The sequence below is a fragment of the Typopeltis vanoorti genome, chromosome 4, assembly GCF_054136105.1.
Source record: "Typopeltis vanoorti isolate ZY-2024b chromosome 4, IOZ_Tvanoo_1.0, whole genome shotgun sequence".
Classification (NCBI taxonomy): domain Eukaryota; kingdom Metazoa; phylum Arthropoda; class Arachnida; order Uropygi; family Thelyphonidae; genus Typopeltis; species Typopeltis vanoorti.
In genome coordinates this window covers 140,394,037-140,417,815 of record NC_143552.1, presented here as the reverse complement: position 1 = coordinate 140,417,815, position 23,779 = coordinate 140,394,037, and the positions used below count along the sequence as shown (strand labels likewise).

General features: G+C 34.2%; 1 protein-coding gene across 1 annotated transcript in view; it reads right to left on the bottom strand.

Annotated features, from left to right (window-relative positions):
- The window catches only part of LOC150107721 (centrosomal protein of 120 kDa-like), a 284,452-nt gene that overhangs the window by 385 nt on the left and 260,288 nt on the right, over positions 1 to 23,779 (bottom strand). Inside the window, exons 15-18 of the mRNA XM_090392176.1 lie at positions 16,658 to 16,770; positions 8,906 to 8,954; positions 775 to 897; positions 245 to 489 (exon numbers count right to left, since the gene is read on the bottom strand). Coding sequence (XP_090248302.1) covers positions 245 to 489; positions 775 to 897; positions 8,906 to 8,954; positions 16,658 to 16,770 — 530 coding nt within the window. The remainder of the gene's footprint in view (positions 1 to 244; positions 490 to 774; positions 898 to 8,905; positions 8,955 to 16,657; positions 16,771 to 23,779) is intronic.

Sequence of the window (23,779 nt, the reverse complement as noted above, 5' to 3'; positions counted from 1 at the left end):
AATATATTATATAATTAATTTTTTTTTTGGATATAAAAAGTGAATTTTTTTTAATATTATAAAAATTAAGACAAATTCCTGAATTTTACATTTCCAAAAGTAAAAAGTATTCTAAATTACAGAATTGGGAACAATATTTTCAGACTATTATTTTATTTCAGTCATATTTGTAAAAGATGCATTCATTCCTACATTGTTGCTGCTTATGAAATAACTTTATCTAAAATATATATAAAATACTTACCTGTCTACCTGTTCTTGAAATTTTGCTAAAACTTGTCTGTCTAATTGAAGAGTTCCTTGCTCCTCTGCAGCCCAGACACATTGGTGGAGCGTTATAAGTTCCTCATTTTTCCTGACGAGTTCTGCCTTCTCCATGGCTCGTAAACGCTGCTGCAGGATAGAGATCTGTCTTAATGCTTGTGTCAACTGCTGTTTATACTGCTGTTTTGATACTTTAGCTGATTCAAGCTTCTTGTAAAGCTCAGTCTAATGAAGAAAATCAACTGTGCATTACATTTTAAATAAAAATTTAGATTGGAATATAAAATATTTTAAACCCAAATAAACTTTCCTTATGTACAATAATAGCCGGTTTAAATGCATTGTATATATTTTTAAATCCTTTTAGGATTTTTCAAATTAATTTGTACTATATACACATTCCAAATATAAGAGCTACAAATCAATTTAATCAGTAACTAACATAAAATCTTTATTTTTATATTTTCTTTTAACAGTGTATAGCATATTATATAAAACAAAATATAGTACCTTTTCCATATTCAAAATATTTATTTCTGCTTGCAGTCGTAGTTCAGGTCGAGAATTTTGCTTTTCTTGCAAGGATTCAATGACCTGATTTTTCTCTCTCAATTTTTTATCCATTTCTGTCATCTACAAATTCCATACAAATCAGTTTTAATACGTATAAATAGATCAATATTGATTTTTTTTTTTTTTTTGTAAGATAAAAACATAACTTAGATCATATAGTGAGGAAGAAGACTATAAAGGTATTACTTTGAAAAGACAATTTTAACATTTTCAAGAATATTTTCTGTAAGATTAGTTCTGTCTTTCATTTAAAGGTTACACAACATGATATAATTTAACTTGATATATCGGAGCATAAGACATAATAATTAATAAATAACACAAAATGGATGAACTTATATATTTTTATTAGTAAAAAATTTTCACCTTAGCATCAATGTTATCTTCAGTATGACTTTTAAATTAAACAACAAGAATAGAAACCGGTTCAACAATGGTATTCAGCCTATTTGACTTTGTCATTCATTCTGGCTACTTCACATGCCAAAACAAACAAATTGAAGGCACATTGATGGGTAGTCCTCTTTCTCCCACACTAGCTGCTAACTACTTTATGGAAAGATTTGAACAATGTATACTGAATAGCATCCTTCCTAAGCCATCCTTATGGTACAGATATGTTGATGATGTTTTCACAGTTTGGCATGATCCAGTTCATTCTTAAGTTAGAAGAGAACAATTACAATTGGATTGCCTTTTTAGATCTCCTATTACTTCATCAAATAGATGGTAGCTTCACTTCTCAGTATTCAGAAAGAAAACACATATTACACTTTGCATTCATCCTCTTCATACCACCATAATTGTCAAAAATCTGACACCATTGACTTTAGTACATCGAGCACACACTCTCTCTGCTAAACTGAATTGCTGTTCCTGTGTGGCACATCACTGAGCATCAGAGTGACCATACGGCATCTGTGGATGTCCAATGAACCATAAAACCCATAGAACAACAGAGCAGCATCAAAAGGAAAAGGCTAACCTAAATACCAGATGAGAACCTTTGTTCCACTGAACAAAGGTTCTCATCTGGTATTTAGGTTAGCCACTGATACTGATGATACAAATTAAGGTTTAGAAAATAATTTGACATATCAAATTTTTAGGATAAAACAAATTACTGAAGTCCCCCTTATCTGCAGTTTCAGTTATCCACAGTCAACCCCGGCCCCAAAATATTAAATGCAAAATTACAGAAATAAACAATTCATAATTACATCTGCAAAGTGGATATTAGATCCAACATTATTTCAAAGCCAAACGTAGAAACTATGAAAGTTTTGTAAGTTGACCTGAGAATACAATCCTCGAGTTGCCTTAGCTTGCACTACTTGACTTAAATAGCTAAGGCAACTCGAGGATTGTACTCTCTTAAGCTCTCAGGTCAACTTATGAAACTTTCATAGTTTCTACAAACATTAGGCTTTGAAATAATGTTGGATCTAATATCCACTTTGCTTATGTAATTGTACATTGCCAAAATGAAGCCATATGTCTTTTTCTTTTAGTAATAGACAATTCATAAATTTTAATTGTGAGCTGTTCTGAGTAGTTCTTGGTTATCAGATTGATTGTCAGTGTTCAAGTAACTCTTATTTTACTTAATAATGGCCCCAAAGTGTAAGAGTAATGATACTGGCAATTCGAATATGCCAAAGAGAAGCCGTCAAGTGCTTCCTTTTAAGTGAAAAAGGTGAAAGTTCTTGACTTCATAAAATAATAAATAAATAATAATAATTAAAAAAAAAACGTATGATGAGGTTGCTAAGATTCCATTCACATTTAGATAACTTTTATTACAGTATGTTGTTTTAATTGTTCTATTTTATTATTAGTTATTGTTATTAATCTCTTACTGTGCCTAATTTATAAATTAAACTTTATCATAGGCATGTATGTATAGGAAAAAACATAGCATATATAGGGTTCAGTACTATCCACAGTTTCAGGTATCTGCAGGATGTCTTGGAACATATCCCCTGTAGATGGATTGGGGGGGGGGGGCTACTGTATCAGATGATGAGCATGGAAGTTAGAAAAGTCAAAGCATTTAGAAAACCTAAGGTAAGAAAAATAAGGAGAAAACTAAAGGACAGAAAAGCATACCAGTTAATAAGATATTAGTGATTAATATAGTAAGTCAAGAAGAATGCATGAAAAAAAGAAATAATGTAGTATGGTGATTTGCTCATTAACTCATTAAATATGAACTTGATGATGGAGTCACGACATCTGAGTTGCTTTCTGAGAAAGCAATTTAAGGATGTGAAGAATGCAAGCAAAAAATAGAAAAGAAAGAGATAGTAATGCTTGTAAAAACAAACGATTTCAATAGCAATGAATACAGTGAGATACAAAAGGATTGCTGAAGAAATGCAAAAAAATAAGGAAAGAATGGCATGCAGGCTGTGTAGAAGAAATGGGTGTGAGTTTCTGGATGTGTGGAGTGAGTTGGATGGTAGAAAAGACTCGTATAAGAATTTAATACTTGCATTTGAATGGATTTAATATGAGCAGTGTAAAGAAATTATTTATTGGGTTGAGACCAGAGTTAAGATAACTAGACCATCAGCTAAGGTATGCAAAAGTGATGATAATATAATGAGCATAGGTATGAATCTGAGGTGAACTTGTACATACACACTGCACCTATACACATTGGCTTTGGACTTATTGAGTGTGTGTGTGGGTGGGGACAGGAAACAGATAGTTGTGCAACTGGGCCATGCAGGCTAAAGTATACAAAAAGCCAGGAAGTAACTTCTTATGTCTATGCAAAAACAGTGAACAGCATTAGGGAAAAAGGGGTTGGGTCTGTTGCCTTGGTGAATATGCCTAAAATTACTGGCATTACTGGACCTTGGTTTTCAGAGTAAGATGTAATAACTGGAATTGAGTGTCAAAGATGTGGAATTTTCACTAAGGACAGAAAAGAAGAGGAGGTGATACTAATGATATCAGATGATTTGAGTTCACCTAGGGCAGAAATTCATGACAGTGATAATAGTAATAATGTTTCATGTAGCATGAGTTTGAGGCTATGTGTGATGTGAAGTGGAGGCTAACAGGATGAAATATATTGGAGGGGGTGTTGATAGAGAGATGGGGATTCAGTTGCTGAGGATGATGAAATGCATTGTCAAATTACCCTGATGGGTACTAAACAAATAATCATTATGGATGATTTAAATTATCCAAACATTGACTAGGTGGCAGGAAAAAACTTATGTGATTAACGAAGAAGAAGAATTGAGAGGTTTTGAAAGTTTTCTCAAGCTGCATGTGAAAGAAGGAACTTGAGGTCAATGAGTGTCAGTTTTGATCATAGCATCAGAATAATTATCAGTTAAGAATGTGACTGTTTTGTTACGAGATGGTGACAGTAATTATGCCATACTGACCTGGAAAGTAGCTAATGGATGCTTTAATTAGGAAAAGTTAAATGCTAAAGTAAAAAACTGGAAATTATGAAAAACTCAAGAGAATGCTATGTTCGGTCCCATGTTATCAATTACTTGAATGGGAAGGAGAGCAGCAATGCAAGATAAGATATGAAAAGATGTTTAAATGATGTATATGAATGTGTCCCTAGAGTTCGAAAAAGAATCAGGGTGAGAGTATGGAAGTGGAATATATAAAGTTCAGGCAAGAAAAAGTTATGAGTAGAGTATTGTATGGACAGCAAAATCAGCGTATGAAAAGAAAATAGCTATGCAGGCTAGAGGCCATCCAAAAGAATTTTATTGCCATGCTACAAGTAAAAGAATGAATGAATGTGAAAGAATAACTTTACCTAATGCAGATGGTGCACCTGAATTCACACGACAGAAACCGATGTGGCTGTTCAAATTATGAGCACTCGTTTCACTAAGATCTATCAACCTGGAGTATGCAGCATGGTGCACATAAAGAGACAGGTGCATGAGAAGGGCATTCTAGAGCTGTTGCATAACCTGAATAAGAATTCAAAAGTAGCAATGGATGGTACATCAGCACATATGCTAAAGGAATGTTCAGATGAGCTGCTTAGATCCTTTATAACTAGTTGTATAATTTGTGTCTCAGCTCAGGAAAGATCCCATAGTAATTGGAAAGAATGTATGATAGTTCATTGTACAAGGGTTATGCAAAACCTGGATGTGTGTGTGTGTGTGTGTGTGTGTAATTAACGACCTGTCAGTATCTTTGGAGTAGTTGTAAAGATTTCAGAGAAGTTTATAAGAACTCACACACAGAAATGGGTTGACAAACAAACTGTACTTTGCAAGGAACAGCATGGTTTTACTAAAGGGAAGTGAAATGTTAGCAATTTGCTCATATTTTATAATAATGTTACGGGTGAGTTGAATAAAGGGAATGGATGCACTATGATACCATTGGACTTTGCTAAGGCGTTTGATAGACTACCACATGGAAGACTATTGCATAAACTAGCAAATATGGGACTGGAAAATAAACTACTAACTTGGATAAGTGGGTGATTGACAGACAGATACAAGAAATGGTATATGGTGGATGTGAATCTGCAGGATTTAATGTGAATGGGGACAAATGATAATGGCTATCAATTCAATGTTAGTAAGTGTAAAGTTGCACACTTTGGCATAATGAGATATCCAATGGCATATTATATTGGTGGGATTATGTTATGAGAAACTGATGAGGCTAGGGATCTTGGATTTATGGTGGATAGGAATTTGAAATTCAAGGCTCACACAGCAAAAATTTCAAAGTGCAATGTTGAAATAAACACTGATACATGAGGATAAGGAAGTTACAAGGCTTCGAGACCTGGAAATTGATACCTTGACACCTGAAGTACTGTGTGCAGATTTGGTCCTGGGTTTGGAGTGGATAAAGAAGCTGCAGAAAGGATGCAAAGACGATACTGGTATTATGAGCTATCGACCTATGTATGCAACATGGAGCTCAATGTTACCTCTACAATGAATGAGGAAACAGGAGTATAACAAGGAATCATTTGAACTGTTGCATAAAATGAATCTTGCAATAGGGACTGAAGAGAAATCAGTCATTCAGAGAAATCAGTAAATGTAAAGTTATGCACTTGGGTGTGCTGAGATATCCAACGGCATATTATTGGCAAGTTTATGCTGGAAGAAACTAATTAGGCTATGGTATTTTAGTAGTCATATAGCAAAGATTACAAATACAATTCAGAGGATATCTGCAATTCTGAAACATTGGCATGTATGATAAGAAGTCATTTTGCTTCTTTACAAGGTCTTGATACAATGTCACCTGCACTATTGTGACAGATCTGGTCTCCTGGTTGCTGAGATAATGCAGACAGTGTAAAGGGCACAAAGGAGTGTGTTAAGATGATATCGAGACTGCAAAATGTAGGATAGATTGAGAATGTGTGGAATGCAGACACTAGCAAACAGGAGAAAGGGGGACAATATGATACACCTCTAAACTTCTGAAAAGGTCATACAGGATGCCAGTATATAGAATTTTTTAATTTATGAAGAGTGGAAAGAGGACAAGATGACATCCACAGAAGTCAGTGTTGAACCATGGTTGGTGTTCACCCATGGTGTTGAACCAAGTTCTGATTCAATAGAAAGTGTATCAAAGCAGTTGAAGGAAAAAAGTTTTGCCAATTATGCCTTTTGCAGAACTATAAAAGTTAAATACAGTTTCATGTTATATTCCCATGATTTCTCAACTATTTCTCTGAATGTGAAAATCTGATCCTGGCTACTTACTGTTTGTCTTGCTTGTAAATTCTTTTTCTCTAAGTTTCCCCATTCACAGATTTTCTTAATCTCTGTTCATTTATTCTTGCATAAATCTTATCTGGAACACTCAATTGGGATATTCCCCTGTAATTCTCACATTCAATTTTATTCCTCTTTTTTATAGATTGGGTACTATGAGAGCTCTACTCCAATCATCCAGAATTCGGCCTACTGATCAGGCTCTTTGAATTATGCAGGTTGCTACTGTAAAAATTTTATACCTCCATATTTGAGCATTTCTGGTTGAATATCATCTACTATAATATTTACACTAGCTGCCTTTCTCCATGTCAGGTTTTGATGGCTTTTTCAAGTATCAATATGTATTCCTGATTGCATTCCAGCTGAGCATTTTCAACCAAAATGGTGCCACATTTAGCAGTCTTTCAAAGTAATTACTCCAGATACCTAGAATATCTTCAGTTTTCACGTCACATGTATCATCAGCTGTATGACAGAGTACTCCCCCCCCCGCCTTTACACTATTCTTCCCTACAATTTCCAAGCCTCGTCAATAGCCTCTAGGAATGTTTTATCACCTTCCTGATATTTTCCCCCCTATGTTCTTACTAAAGTAGTTTGCTTTCTTACATTATTCTCTGTGTTCTCATAGAGCATGTGCTGACTTACTTGCCAGTAACTTTTGATATGCTTTCTTCTTTTCCTTGATCTCTTTAATTCTTGAGTCCATCACAGAGTTCTGATTTTTCTCTTCTTGTTACCATGCCACTGTAGCTGAATCAATCAATGTTTTCTTTGGGATTTGCCAATGAATCTCCAGGGGTTGGTTCTTATTTTCAAACTTGTCATGTTTTTCTTAAATAATGTTTGTATATTTGAATCTACAGTTTATCTCTGCTGTGTACACCTTTGTTGTGTACATAGCAAAGAAATGAAAATTACTATGAATATTCACTCTTCATTCTAACCCAGAATGAAGGCTGGGACCATCTATCATCCCAGGTAGCAACAGAGGTCAAGTTCCTTGGACTTATTTTTGACAAGAAGTTTACTTCCTTAACACACATTTACCAGGAGAAAAGCACCACAAACTCACGCATAGGATGCAGACTGATGTTCCCTACTTCATCTATATCATGTACTCAATTCAAGTCAAAATTTGATTTTAAGATGAAAGCATATGCTTCTGCAAGGGAAAGTACCCTTCAATGGCTGGATCCTGTCTACCATTAAAAAAAAAAAAAAAGAGAATAGCTAATGGTGAATTTCACACACCATCCATTCTGAGTCTTTATGTCAAAGCAAGTAAAAAGACTTTATGTCAAAGAAGTAAAAAGGACAGAAGCATCCCCCACCTCCCATGACAGAGTACCCCCACCTCTCTTCAGTACAACTGACATCAGATTGTCTCTTCAATATGAATGCAAAACAGATTACACAAAACTTGGTATTACTGGAGTCAATATTACTCACACTTAATATGGTAGTTTTCTGCCATGAGAGGATTCTATACCTCTATGTTGCCTTTCCCTGTGCAGGCTAAGAAGTCATTCCCTCCACCATGAGTCTATTAGCAACTCTTTAGCACATACAAAGCTCCAATTAATTACTATTATTCTATGAATATTGTTTATAGTGTCTGTTGGATTCACTGTTGTTTTTCCTAACTACAATGTCTCCAGGGTATGATCCCACTTCGTGAAAAGAAATTAGAAAAATAGAACTAGCAAACAAAAGCATCAATGAAGTGTAATAGCTTCATTGACACTTCATATATACACATGCTTTGGACATCTACCAGTGTTGCTATATTTTTGAAAAAGTGATCTGGAATCTACTGAAATGACCTGCAAAATTAACCACCACTTGACGATATACTACAGCACCTAGAAACACTTTTAACACTAAAAAAAGTCAAACTGGTTAGAGATCACTATTTGTTAATTTTCTTTTTTGTTTCCCTTTTTCATTTTTTTTTTCTTTTTGTATAGGTGCTATCTTTTGTCCCTTAAGTAATTTTAATATTGATATTTGATAGATGCCACAAAACACACCTTAAGTCAATTATTTAAATAACTGAGTTAATAAATGATGGAATCTAGAATCACTGAAGTTTCTACACTCCATCACCTCAACAACAAAATTACATTATTATATATAAATCCACATGACTCTTTTTTGCCACAAAAAAGACTTTCTTCGTTTAGCTTTATGGATTTCAAAGTGTTTGGCCTCCTTGAACAAAATACAAACAAAATACTCAAAAGTTTATGCTTAACATAAATCGTAACTTTTAAAGTTTGAACATATTAAATAAGAGATTTCTATATATTCTTTACTTGGTGAAGAAGGTTTTTCTTTTCTTTCTGTAATTCTTCAATTTTTTTTCTGCAAAAAAAAAAAAAAAAAAAATGAAATATCAGAAGACTATGATTGGGATGTTACTTTGAGTCCCTAAATGATCATATGAATATTTAGAGAAGGAGAATATTTGCAGTTACATGACAAAATATGTAAGGGATGAGTAAAAATTTTCAAAAGGCAAAATGTTTCATTTGTTCATAATTGTATGCTGAGATAAATCTGCATTTTTTTTTTTTTTTTTTTTTTTTTTGACAATACAAATCATTTAACGTTCAGTCTTATTTCTAAAGAACTGTCTTTCTGGCTTATGTAGAGAACTCACATGTACCCAAAGAGCGCTAATTTTGGAAGAGGGTGGTATTTGATTCTGTGAAATAAATGAGCCTAGATGTTGGAATTTTTTTCACTTGGTTAGACTATAATAAATTTAGTTTAATCCTTTATCCAAGTGTAAGCAAACAAAGTTTGCACCTGAAGTATCTTCAGGACTGAGGCAACTCGTGGTAAAGGTGGACCAAGCTCTCTCATCACTCCTTGTCTTAGTATCTCCCATAATGCAAAGCACATCTCCATGCAGACATTTATAATGCTATGCATTAACGGAAGAGCCACTACCCAGACTGGTTTCGACCTTTATTGCGATCTCGTCAGTGGGAGCCAGATCCAGAGGTGGTGATACTAAGGCAGAGGCAATGGAGAAGTCATATTTAACTATACGAGTTGCTAAAAGGTATCTCATCTTATTTTTAAATTACTCTGGATTTAGAGAAAGATTACAACCTCTGGGTCTGGCTCCCACTGACGAGACCTCAATAAAGGTCAAAACCGGTCTGGGAAGTAGCCCTTCCCTTAATGCATAGCATTATACATGTCCACAAGGAGATGTGCTTTGCATTATGGGAGATACTAAGACAAGGAGTGATGAGAGCTTGGTCCACCTTTACCACAAGTTACCTCAGTCCTGAAGATACTTCAGATGCAAACTTTGTTTGCTTACACTTGGATAAAGGATTAAACTAAATTTATTATAGTCTAACAAAGTGAAAAACTTCCAACATCTTTCTCTAAATCCAGAATAATTTAATAATAAGGTGAGACACCTTTGGGAAACTCGTGTAGGTAAATATGACTTCTCCATTGTTTCTGCCTTAGTATCACCACCTCTGGGTCTGGCTCCCACTGACGAGACCTCAATAAAGGTCGAAACCGGTCTGGGTAGTGGCCCTTCTCTTAATGCATAGCATTATACATGTCCGCAAGGAGATGTGTTTTGCATTATGGGAGATACTAAGACAAGGAGTGATGATGAGAGCTTGGTCCACCTTTACCACAAGTTGCCTCAGTCCTGAAGATACTTCAGATGCAAACTTTGTTTGCTTACACTTGGATAAAGGATTAAACTAAATTTATTATAAATGAGCCTATTTAAGAAGTTTGAAAGTGAATTTAATGTTTATTATAGAATGGAACAATCCTATTAGTAATATTCCTGCTATATCATAAGGAGAGTGTTTCTGTACATGTACGAAGTGTGGCTATTAACACGTTGACTGCCGTATGAATCAAATACGATTCACACTACATTTTTTCAATGCGTTGTGTGAATCATATTTGATTCGCATAAAGATTTTTCTTTCAGGCTGCGTAGTTCACCCATGATATCTAAATGAAATGCTTATGGGTAATGGAAATATGGGGCCTGGTAAACAGGTTTATATAGTTAGCGCAGTAGAATTTCAACTACATGTACAACAGGTGGCCTATTATAGGGGTTTTATTTTTACCTGATTTAAGCCAATTTCTTATGTTGAATAAAATAATAACAATAGTGCTAAATATTTATTTATAATATATGTCATGGGTAATATTGGTAAAATTGTCTTACTGAGTTTTTGAAGTGCGTATCTGTTAGTTTCTTGCACCATTAGGTCCAGCAGTCCTTCATCAACAAACATAAAAAAGAAGTCTACAGGCTGTTTATCGTGCATTTCTTCAATAACATTTTGTTTTATTCCAAAATTATTATCCACAAACTGAAAATGTTTTAGATTATCACCTGTACTTTTATTCTCTTTCTAGCAATGAGAGAATCAGAATCTTAAGACACAGAACTAAGATCACTTCCATTGTAACTTTCCGACAAATATTCATATGGTTCATCATCAGATAGAACTTCATTTATCAAGGCTTCTAAATGACGTTGCTCTTTTTCGTAGTCTCCCATATTAGGGCAATTTATAACAATATTTACCACTATAACAAATTTATTCCACCGGACAAAACACTGAATGCATATAACTGTTCGTACACGTCATAGATATGCAAGTTTGACCTTGTGTGAAGTGCGAATCACGTGTGCACCGCTTGGCCCAGTCAGTAAAAAAATTCTTCTCATTCGCACTTAACAAATCTATTTAGCTCCATGAAATAGATAAAAAATCATAAAATATGATTATTTTATGTTACCTTCAGCAAATTGTAAAACAAAAAGAAGTTGGCCTGGGGATCACAAAATTTTTTAACATTACGGCGGTCAACGTGTTAAATAACAAGACTGGTTGCAAAAATGTGTTTTTTTTTTATTATTACAATTGTACAACTTAATTGTTATCCCCTTCTACATACTCCCTCCTCTATCTATACGCTGCTGCATACAAATTTTCCATTGTTGGAAGCAGTGCTGCAAGTCATCAGGTGTTATCTGCTTCAGTAGCACTGCAGTTTTCTTCTTTACCTCATCCACTGATTGAAAATGGGTGCCCTTCAATGTGGATTTCAACTTTGGAAAAAGGACAGTCAAAATTTTATCAAAGTCTGGGATCTTCTTAGCAAGTCAAAACTGAAGGTTTTGACTTCAAGAAGCCTAGGTTGCTGGACTGAACCTGACTGATTATAGCTGTAAGTTCTTCTAGACAGATGTTGGTAGCTTTTCTAGTTTGTAAATAAGATAAGTTACAAGCACAAGGAGGTTTATCTACATCCAGATGGGGGGGAGGAGGAAGTGGTCTTTGGGATATAGAGAAGATAAGGACAAACAGCTTCATATGAAGGTTTGAAAGTGAGAGATCATATTTCTTTAAAGTTTTACTGTTCTTCTTATATGCCCATGTAGGGAATAGCAACAGCATTTCTATTCCCTATATATATATATGAGCAGGTTGTGGGTTAGAGATTAAGAAAGGGAGAAATAAGTATTTTTAAATTCTGAATTGTGCCCAATAAGATAAGAAAGTATGATGAAATATGGTTAACTTTGACTGTGAGGGAAATCTTGTCTCCATAATTTCTACAATGAATGCTGACCATGTAACCATCAAACTGAAATGTTGTAAATTTTTATAGTTCCATCATATACCTCCATATACTATATGGAGGTATAAAAATTTAATGCCTACAATATAAAATTCAGAAAACTAATTTAATGGAGATAAGTGCTCAAAGGTACCCACAAGGAAACAAAATGATGCGAGAATTGTAAAGTAATTTCCTTGCTGAGATTACCATGAAAAATGTATGCAAGCTGAGAAAAGACTAAGGCAGAATTCTCGAAGGAAGGGAAGTTAGTGAAGAGCAAGCTGGAGTTAAGCTAAGTAGAGGTCGCAAAGATCATATTTTGATTTTACAACAAATAGTTCAGAAATCATTAAAATGTAATGAGGATCTTGATAATTATGTAGACTTTTAATCAGTAAAAATCAATTATAAAGAGGAATACATTGGGTTTATTTGGCATAACAACGTAAAAATAAAAACTGACTAGTTTTGTCACAGATACTTGTGGATTTTTCTGGGTTAGGATGAATAAAAATACAATAAAAAACAATAACATTACTAAAATACAGAACATGTAGGAATCATTACAATATAAGTTGAAATGGAAACCATGTGGATTGTGGGAGCTGGCAAGGATTAGCTGTGTGTGTGTGTGAGATGTCTGCCTGTGAAGAACGTGGAATATTATAAACCCCAGGCTGTTTGTGGAAAGGAATGTGGTCTTTAGGCGAATTAAGTAAACCTCATGTAGCTAAAATGAGCCTGAAGGTCACTTTTATGTCAAGATTTGAGGAGACTAGTGATCTTGAGAGAAAGTCTACCAATGTAAGGGATGGAATCAGAAGTTCTATAGAGAATGTTGAAATTTTCTTGTGGAGCAGGAGTAGATAATTGTATTTTTTGTATGATTTTCTTAGAATGTCCATTGCATAGAAGTAGTTGGAGTAGAGACTGTAATTCTTCCTTCAGTTATCTTCTATGCTTAAAAGCTTGGGCATGGCTTTTCATTTCTCTCTCTCTCTCTCTCACACACACACACATAAGAGCTCCATGCTCTTATCCCATTCAGTGTAACCATAGAAGACAGTTGTCTTATATGGTTATATAGAAGACAACTTAACTTTTCACAACATAAACGAATCTATTATGGTCATCCATTCACAAGGAACACTCAACAGGAATCAAGGATTGATCTGGTGTGATATTTGGGAAATCACTCATTAGAGCTTTCTGCATATCAGACTAACTTTTCAGCTAACTATCTTGCACACATCACTGAACAATAGCTAACCAGGGCCAGCTCCCATGCTCCATGTGGTTTCCATTTCCTACAAGTTCTGTATTTTAGTAATATTATAGTTCATGTTAGCCTTTTTATTGTATTTTTGTTCGTCAGAAAAAAGCCACAAGTATCTGCCATGAAACTAGTCAGGTTTTCATTTTTTATATTGTTGCAGTCAAGTAAATCTGATGTATTTCCCTCTCTCTCTTTATAACTGTAATGAGGATCTCTCCTTTTTTTTAAGCTTTATCAAAAAAAAAAAAAATAGATAAAGTACTTTTTATGATAAGTTATCAATGAAAATGATGTTATTATCATCACATTCCTGATATGTATCCTCAAGGAGTTTACAGGATACTATGACAGTGCCACATGATTAAGTTTACATTACTACTAATCACCTATCACTAATTTCTTTCAAATTAGACTGTCATTTGCCAGTATTCCAATATTGTCAAGTCTCGTATTTTTGTTTTTAATCAATAAAAATTCACCTAGATCTTAGTCTTTCTCTGGGTCTTTTCCTGCCATCTTTATGTTAAACACTTCTTTTGCTATCCTTTCCTCTTCCATTTTGTTTAAAGTGACTATATTTTTTATTTTATTTTATCATACTTCATACTGATAGAGCAGTACTACTCTCACATAACGTCCAAAAGAACTTAAGAAGGCTGAAGTTGAATAAAAATCAAGATCACCTGATGCCAGTCCTTGGTATCCTATTTGTCATGTGCTGATGGTAACGCCAGGCCACCAGTGTGTACCCTGCAATGCCCTCAAAGAAATAACTTTAACATCACTCTTAGATAAACCAAGTAAAGACAAGTCTCTATAGCTAGTGGCACTCTACATGGTGTTTATAGAGACGGTGGCACTGGTAAAAAAGAGGAGCTATCCCAAACTCCTATTTGCCTGGCAAGGTCAGCATTTCGCTCGTAGTATTGAACCTTGCTCTTATGGCAATAGGTAAGTGAGTGCCTAGTACCCACTACCTGAACATCAATCATCCAAACACCACCATCTCTCCTCATTACTTTAGATTAGATTATACCTTAGATTAGTCTGCTCACACATTCTTGAATGCTAACAATGTCAAGTTCCTTCCTTCCTACTGTCTTCATGTATCACATGATTCTCTATTAACACCATCGGTTCACTTCCCTAATTTTCCTCAGAACTTTCATACCTGTGTTTCTAGTCTTTGAGGAGCTGTTTCATTTCTCTCATAAGTTAAAACTGCTATATATGAGTATATCATCATCATTATCAATGGCTCTAGCAGGCAGTTAAGTGCCCACGACTTTCCAAGTATCCTTGGATTTCATAACCACAACTCCAGGATAAGATGGTTAGTCCTATGCCTATAAGTATTCTTTGTCTGTAACTGTGTGTGTTCTACAGGCTGGTTTGCCTGGTTATGGGATGCAAAACCCAAGTCTCTGGGAGAAAAAATGTCCTGTCTAGGTTCTTCATATCCTAGATGGGATTCAAACCAAAGGACTTTGTCACTCTATGTGTGTATACCCACCCACCCACTTCATTATGGTGTTTGTGTAGTCCTATAAAATGGCATTTGCTTACAGCGAGTGCTAGGTTGTGTGAAGAAAGACCCATTATAGGTATGATTCTAGTTTGCTGACTAGAGGAACTTTACCTAGGCCTTTCTTCAGCTGAATTCCAAGTCAGTCAATCTTATGCACAAGCAAGTAGTTTTCCCCTCCTTCATACAATAATACAATTGTTAGGATTTAAGACCACAGGATGGCAGCAGTTGCTGTACCCTCCTCCCCTCCTGAAGTCACTAACAGCAGAGGCTGAAGGATAGAGACTGACTACTCTCACCTGTCTTCAAATTGATGTGGTGGGAAGAAAGTATTAGGGCAAAAAGGAGCTGTATTACTTCTCCTGGAGTATAAATCCCCTGGAGAATAAAAAAAAAAAGTGTTAGATAACAGATGTATAAGTGTACAGTGTGTATAGATCTTTAAAATGCAGATTTTTAACAAACTCCTCTCAGACAAATAACAATTACTAGCCAGCATAATTTTATATGTTCATTTCCAAAAAAAAAATCAACAATAAATTGATGCAAGAAGAATGCATAGTATAATCACTTCTGTATATCTTTAGCTATGTTTATCAGTAAACAATAAAATTACCTAAATTGTTTTATAGATATACAGATGGTGTTTTCATTAAAAAATATCTATATAAAAAGTTGTATTGAAGTCCTTTCCTTTTTCTAGAAAATACTTATGGAAAAGTCAACTTTTAATGATATGAAGTTTCATATTACTTTCGCGCACGTACACACACATACATACACAGTTTTGCTTTTGTGTGAAACAAATTCAGTAGCAATCCCCTGTCCTCTTTTGTGGGTACATGATAAACACAGTAAAAAATTCACAATTCACAAAATTATTATACTCGATCACTAAAATTTGCTTTTAATAATAAAACTGTTTAAAATGTTCTGATATCTCAAAACAAGCAAAGGATGCATCTTTGCATGTACTCTAAGAATACAGCCTCTTGACTGAGAATGTCATGCATGATCCACAGGATGTTTTCTTAGATGTCTTTTCACTTTTGTGCTATCTGCATTATATGTATGCACGATGGCATATATATTTTTCCATCTTGCATAAGATGAAATGTAAAATGGAGATCTCTTCTTTTTCTTTTACCAGATGGGAACTAAAAACAAATCAAACTCATACATAAATATGAAAATAGTGGGTCAAAATCTAGTGGCTTTGAAAAAATACATTTGAGTGATTTCTGTTGAATATTTATTTTATGGAATGACATCTTATGTCAGTGCTTTACCTCAAAGTACATACTTGTCGCTAAGAAGTACTAGCAAATTTCACTGGTTTCAACTTGAAGGGGGAAGGGATGCATGTCTCAGAAAATCATAGTCAAGTGGATTAGACTGTAAACTTCTTTTAATGCACTCCATATGAAAGATCATAGCAATATGATATCATGGTCAGCATACACCGACTGTATTTAATAATAGAATAAACTTTAATTTAAGGCTTGCATAAGTAATCACTAACTGCAACTACCATTTACTCAAGTTATATATAGAGTACAAGAAGTAATTTTCAGCAAGTCAATTAAAATTAATGCACTCTGCATATTATTTAATTGAAATTTTTTTTACCTTTCCATTTCTAGTAAATTATCACATTCATTCTTAATACGAGTCACAACATCCTTTGTTTCTTGCTGCTGTCGATGTTGTTGGTGTTTTAGGTCTGAAGTATCTCGAACTAACTATAAACAGTATCAAGATAATTAGATAAAAATGCCATATATCTTAACTTTCTGACTTTTATCTTTTGCTTTACACATCTTGTACAAATAACTAAGGAAATAATAATCATAAAAAGTTTTTTTTTTTTTTTTTGCAATAACACTCTTTTATAGTAACACTATTTATTACTGCAAGTTGTACAGCATATAAGCCAGTTTTTGGTTTATATACTGTAAGCATAATATTTTGTTTTGCCTAAAATTGAAATGGTAAGCATTATTAATGATTCTAAATATCAAATTGCAAATATCAAGTGGCAAACTCTGAAGGAAACATTGATTGATTCTGCCAGAGAGGCATGTGGTGAGGTTGTGTGCAAAGATAAAAAAATCAGAACTCCCTGGTGGACACAGGAAGTTAAAGAGGCAGTGAAGGAAAAGAAGAAAGCATATCAAAAGTTCCTGGCAAATAAGTCAGCTTTTACTCTTACAGAATACAGAGACAAATGTAAGAAAGCTAAACAGTGTGTAAAACTAGCTAAACAAAAGTCATGGGAGGACTTTGGCAAGAATATAGAAAATAAATATCAAGAAGGTGGCAAAATATTCTGGAGGTTGTTGAAGAAGCTTAGGAATGGAGGAAAGAGTGCTGTAAAAGGAATTAGAGATGATAAAGGTGAAATGAAAACAGGAGAAAAAGATATCCTTGAAGTATGGAGTAATTACTTTGAAAAACTGCTAAATGAAACAAGCAGTGATGACAGCACAGTGATAAAAAATACTGACCAGGCATGCAGTCAGGAATACATATCCATACTTGAAGTAGAAAAAGCCATCAAAGGCTTGAAATGTGGAAAGGCAGCAGGAGTAGATGATATTCGACCAGAAATGCTGAAGTATGGTGGTATAAGAGTCTTACAGTGGCTGCACTGCATAGTTCAGAAAGCCTGGACAGAGGGACGAATTCCCGATGATTGGAGTAGAGCTCTCATAGTACCCATATATAAAAAGGGAAATAAAACTGAATGTGAGAATTACAGAGGTATTTCCCTACTGAGTGTTCCTGGCAAGATCTATGCAAGTATACTTGAGAAACGGTTGAGAAGAATTGTGGAAGAAAAGCTTGGTGAAGAACAAGCTGGATTCAGGCCAAATAGAGGCTGTCAGGATCAGATCTTCACTTTACGACAAATAGTCGAGAAAGCATGGGAATATAACAAAGATCTGTATTTAAGTTTTGTCGATTTGGAAAAGGCATATGACAAGGTGCCAAGAGAGAAGCTATTCAATACGCTGCAGTTATATGGTGTCAATGGGGCATTATATCAAGCAATACTTAGTCTTTATTTGAGTTGTGAGTCAGCAGTTAGAATTGAAGGAAGTACAGGAAGATGGTTTAATGTTAAATCTGGTGTGAGACAAGGATGTACATTATCCCCTCTGTTATTCATTATCTATATGGATCACATTATGAAGGAATGTGGTATTAAACCTGATATCAAAATTGGAGATGTTAATGTCAGCTCTTTGCTTTATGCAGATGATGTTATACTTCTAAATAAATCCGCTACAAGTCTGCAAGATTCTCTGACTAAATTGAATAGCTGTTGTAATAGATATGGTATGAAGGTCAGCAATAAAAGACAAAGACAATGAAAATAGGCAGAATCATTGAAAATGTCAACTGTGTTGTGAATGGAGAACCTGTGGAACAAGTGAAACATTTCAGCTACTTAGGCACAATTTTTACTGAAGATGGTAAACTAAATATAGAAATAGACAACAGAATCAGCAAAGCTGGTATCGTGGGAAGTCAATTGAATAAATTCATATGGAATAAGAAAGAAATTAGTCGGAACACTAAATTAGCTGTATACAAGACTGTGTTCAAACCAATTTTAACTTATGGATCTGAGAGCTGGGTCAGAAGTAAAACACTTGACCAAAGACTAGAGACCGCAGATATGAGAGTCCTGAGAAAGATTAGAGGCGTGAACAGATGGCATCAATGGCAATATCATATTAAAAATGAGGATATTAGGAAAGAACTTGACATTGTCAGCATCCAGGAATGCGTTAGCAGAGCTAATCTCAGATGGTATGGTCACTTAAATAGAATGGGAGAGGAAAGATTAGCAAAACAAGTGTTCTCTGCCAGGTTGGCAGGAAAACGACCCAGAGGAAGACCAAGATATAGGTGGATTGATATGGTACAAAGTGCCTTAGACGATAGAAATATAAGATCTGATAATGCTGGAGTCTTGACAAGTAACAGACTGATTTGGAGGAAAATTGTAGATAGGAAGTTAGTAATGATGTAATTTTTTCATGTAGTACTGTCATATCCTGTACACCCCTTGAGGGTACATGGCAGGAATTTGATGATGATGATGATGATGATGATGAAATATCAAATTTCATTAAAGTCTATCAAGCCAGGAAGGAAGAATTATTAATTCAAATTATTTTGCTAATATATACATCCAATTATAGCAAAAATTATTTCAAATAATTTTGCACAATTATAATGGGATGGTTGAGACTTCAACACAGTCTTGTAAAAATGACTGGTTCAACAATGTAAATTACTACACTGCAACAAATTCATATGGCTAAATACACGTTATACTAGCAAGATATCTGTTTTGTTTACATATAGAACAGTTTGAAATTGTTGCAGAATTGAATTTGTCAACAGTTATAGTGCATTTATGATATGTGAGATGTTTTTTTTATGTACTCTACACGTATAATTTTGTTTTGTCTAATTTTTTTACTATAAATGGTTTAATCAAATCAATAATTATATCAAAATGATCCAAATGAAAGTGTTGGATCCTACTTGTTCTTAATCTGTACCTTGGATCCGACATTTAGTTATCACGATGTTCTTAACCTAAAAAAATAATTGCTAGTTGATTTCTAATACAAATATGGAGAAAATTTATATTTATAGACTGCGCCACTCTATATCTGAATTAGTTCAAAAATTGAAGATAAATCAACCCTCAACTATTTCTCCTTAATATATATACTGGCCGAGTATATTTAACTAACTTAATTCACCCGCTTTGGTTTGAATATTTTATGAATGGTGCAGTAAAAGAGATTCAGGCAAAATACAACTTTAGATAAACAAAAACAAACATTTAATTTTAAAATCACAAATTATACACTTAAGATCAAAATACTATACAAGTTATTATAAACACTTCAGCCTTTCTGATAATAAAGTCATGCAAACTCAGACAATGGTAATTCTGTTATCTGTAATACAGTCTTCTCACAGTTCCTTTTAGCTATTTAATAAAGTTCCTTAATGATCATTCACATCAATATCTCATAGTTCTTTAAGTTTTAAATACAATAAAAATTTCAGTAACACCTCTTTACAAACAAACACTTTTAATTTTACACTTCAGTTAATTCTCCGCACAGTTACTGTTAGTATAGGGAATTTCTAGGATGAAACTCGCACACTTCTTTAAAGGTTGGAATAATCTTACCGATAATCTTTTTTCTTCTTTAACTTACACACAAACACTTTTTGTAACTGTAAACACTTAAACAGTATACGGCACTCATTAAAATAAATCTTCTAAGCAATAACTGAATTAATCGTCGGTCACTAAACACATAAACAAACGTTGTTGCATAAAGTACTACTGATCAGTCACGAAATAAGGCAACATATAATAATTCCTTAACTTGAGGTTTTATATGCACAGTTGTTCATTCCTCCGGCATTCAATTTAATCCTTTAGGTACTATAATTCTTGACACCGCTATCTTTAAACACAACTCTGTTGCCTCTAATTATTCTCTAGTTACTTCGTGCTATGCTTTAAGTTTCCGCGTGTCCTTGAAAGGTCGGCCCTGAAATTAAATCTCAACTCAAGTAATCGCTAGTCTATCCGTATCACTTAGCTATCTTCCGTAGCTTTATTTGTTATTCCGAAACTTTTATAAGCTAACCGCTTCTCGACTAGTAGACTTTATTTAGCTGCTTGAGTGACTTGCCGACTTGCTATTATCGCACTGTGATTTTCGAATGCCGAATGCTCCACTTCCAACCTAATGCCAATCCCTCTCTAATAAATCTCTAATGCTCTCCCTTTTCCAGCGTTCCTCGCTTTTTATATCCGTTTTTCCTGCCTAAATTCTTCTCGTGATCTCTTTAACTAATTCCTTTTCAGTAAACTTTCAGCTTTCTCCCCACGTTCTGTTCCAAAAATGTGCCCGTTCACTTACATACGTTTCCATGACAACCAAACAAAATATAATAAAATTGAGGTATTGCATGACGTTAAACTTTCACAAACAGGAATAAATAAGGAATATTTACATTTCAAATAATGTGCAGTTAAATTATCAAATACAAGTTCTTATAATATAAACATAGTAATAAATAAAATAGCTAAATAATATTTAATACAGTTTTTTCATTATTAATACATATATCTTTGATTAAATAATTAGATATTAGACAAAATTAAAGTAGTTATATGAATATTAAAATGTAAAATAAGTTGTTTACATTAAATAATATTTACAAGTCTAGCCTTTGTGATGGAAGATCGTGTTGGATTCTGAAGCAAATAATAATTACTCTAATCTCTACATAATCAGAATCCAACAAAAGCAACATTGTTATACACAGACAGCTTTCATAAAATTCATAAGACAGATAAAAATGAATCTAACAGGTGCTTATGCATTTAAAAATGTCGAGAAAATGCTGTGCTGCTGCTACTGCACTGGTTTGCTTAAATCATTCATAGCTCATTATCACAGTTTACACTTATGCAAAAGCCAACACTATACCATGCTAAGATTTAAAGTCAAATCTAATGGAAAAGATGACTAGTCAATCCCATAAACTGCCCAATCCATTATTTATTTATTTTAATGTGAATTTCACCTATGAAAGATTGTACTTTAGTGCTATGGTGGGTCAAACACTCCAGAAACCCTACTCTACTGAAAAATGTGGAAATGAATTATGTATTTACTATAATTATTGAGGCTAATGGTATCAAGATTATTAACATTTATAATCCACCTTCTGTCTCATGGCCTGACTTAATGCTTCTTATAATGCTTAATGCGTCTTAATATAAAAATTTCCCATATACACTCAGTGGTGTATATGGGAAATTTTAACAGCCACCACACAAAATGGAAATACCAGGGTAATGATGAAAGGCTAGTGTTGAATGGGCTGACATTAATAGTATTTTTGATTTTTTCATTCCAAAGATGTACCTACTTCTAAATCAGGAAAATAGGGTACATAAACTAACCTCAGCCTATATTTCACTAAAAGAGATCCTTTTGGAAATGCACTGTCTATTACAAGACAGGCATTTTTACATTTCCCACACTCCCAACATCGACCCATCTTACTGGAAGTTGGCACCCAAATTCAAGTAATTCATTCCACACCACTGCCTCACTGGAATTTTATGAAAACTAACTGGGAAGAATTTTCTATTGAGCTATATAAAAGTATTAGCTGGATACCAAGTAAGAAATAATGACAGATTTGTAAATATGATTATAGCCAGAGCAAAAAAAAATCCCATGAGGATCTTGTATAGAATACATACCAGGATAGAATGAAACAAACAAAAAACTATGTAACATTTACCAAAAAGTAGACAAACAGATGTGGCCAATAAACTGCTTCAAGAGATACAGTCACAAATTTGGACTTTAGACACTAGTCAGAACACATGGAGTCTTCTTAAAAAATTGGGTAGTGCTTCATGTCATGTTCAACCTAAAGCTGAAGTAAATCCAAATCAAATTCTAATCATCTAATTAAAATGTCTAGAGCTAAGTCAGATCATCAGCATTCTAAATTCTTATGAAATAAACTATCTATTTTGAAAAGACAGACTACTGACTCTCCTAATATCTTCACCATTCATTGAAGAGCTTATGATGTTAAAGCTATGTTTAAAGAAATGAAACCAGGAAAGTCTTTGGGATTTGATGATGTCCATCCAGAATTTTTAATCCAGTGTGTAAAAAAATTATAACGTGGCTAGTCGATTTTTTTCACAGATATTTTAAACACAGGTAGATTACCAGTGAAGTATAAATGGGTGAAAATCACAGCCATTTTGAAACCAGGGAAGCCTGCTGATTGATAGGAAAACTATAGACCAATATCTTTTCTTAGCATTTGTTACAAGTAGACAAATAGATGCGGCCAATACATTGCTTCAAGAGAGAGACGGTCACAAATTTAAACTTTAGATACCACACTGAAATTGTGAGGACCATGTTCTTCCACTTACTACATATATCAGAGTAGGATTTGAGAAGCACTTAAAATCTGGGCTGTTTTTATAGACCTCATTGAGACTTATGGAGAAAGGGGATAATAAACAAATTCCTGAAAATCACAAAATGTAATAAGGTAACTCACCTACTGAACAAGATATTTTCTGATAGGATTATTCATGTGGTGATGGGTAATGAGAATAATAAGCCAAGAGGAGTAAATGATGGCCTTCCCATGGGCCCATGCATGAGAGATTGGTTGGTCAACCTATAGTACATAAATACCGCGTATGGGAAAGCCGCAGATCTCCCTCAAACATACTCTCAGTGGTCCACCTATGCCGCAACCTTATCATTGCTATGCAACATATAAGAGCAGGGGTTTTGGAGAATACCTTGAATGAGGACACAGACATGCTAAGTCAATATTTTAGGATATGGAGACTTATACCAAGTGTCACAAAGACAGAATCCTGCTGCTTCCATCTAAATAATAAGATGGCTAAACTCACTTTACATATCTTTTTTAAATGGGACATTTCTACCTCAGAATCCCAATCCTAAGTATCTTGGTATTATTTTGGATAGAACTTTATCATAATAAACATCTTAAGAACATGGCTGCTAAACTGAGAATAAGGAATAATATTCTTAGCAAGCTGGCTGGTATATCCTAAGGAGCATATGAATTACTTGCCATGCTTCTGCACTGGGATTAGTGTACTTGGCAGCCAAGTAC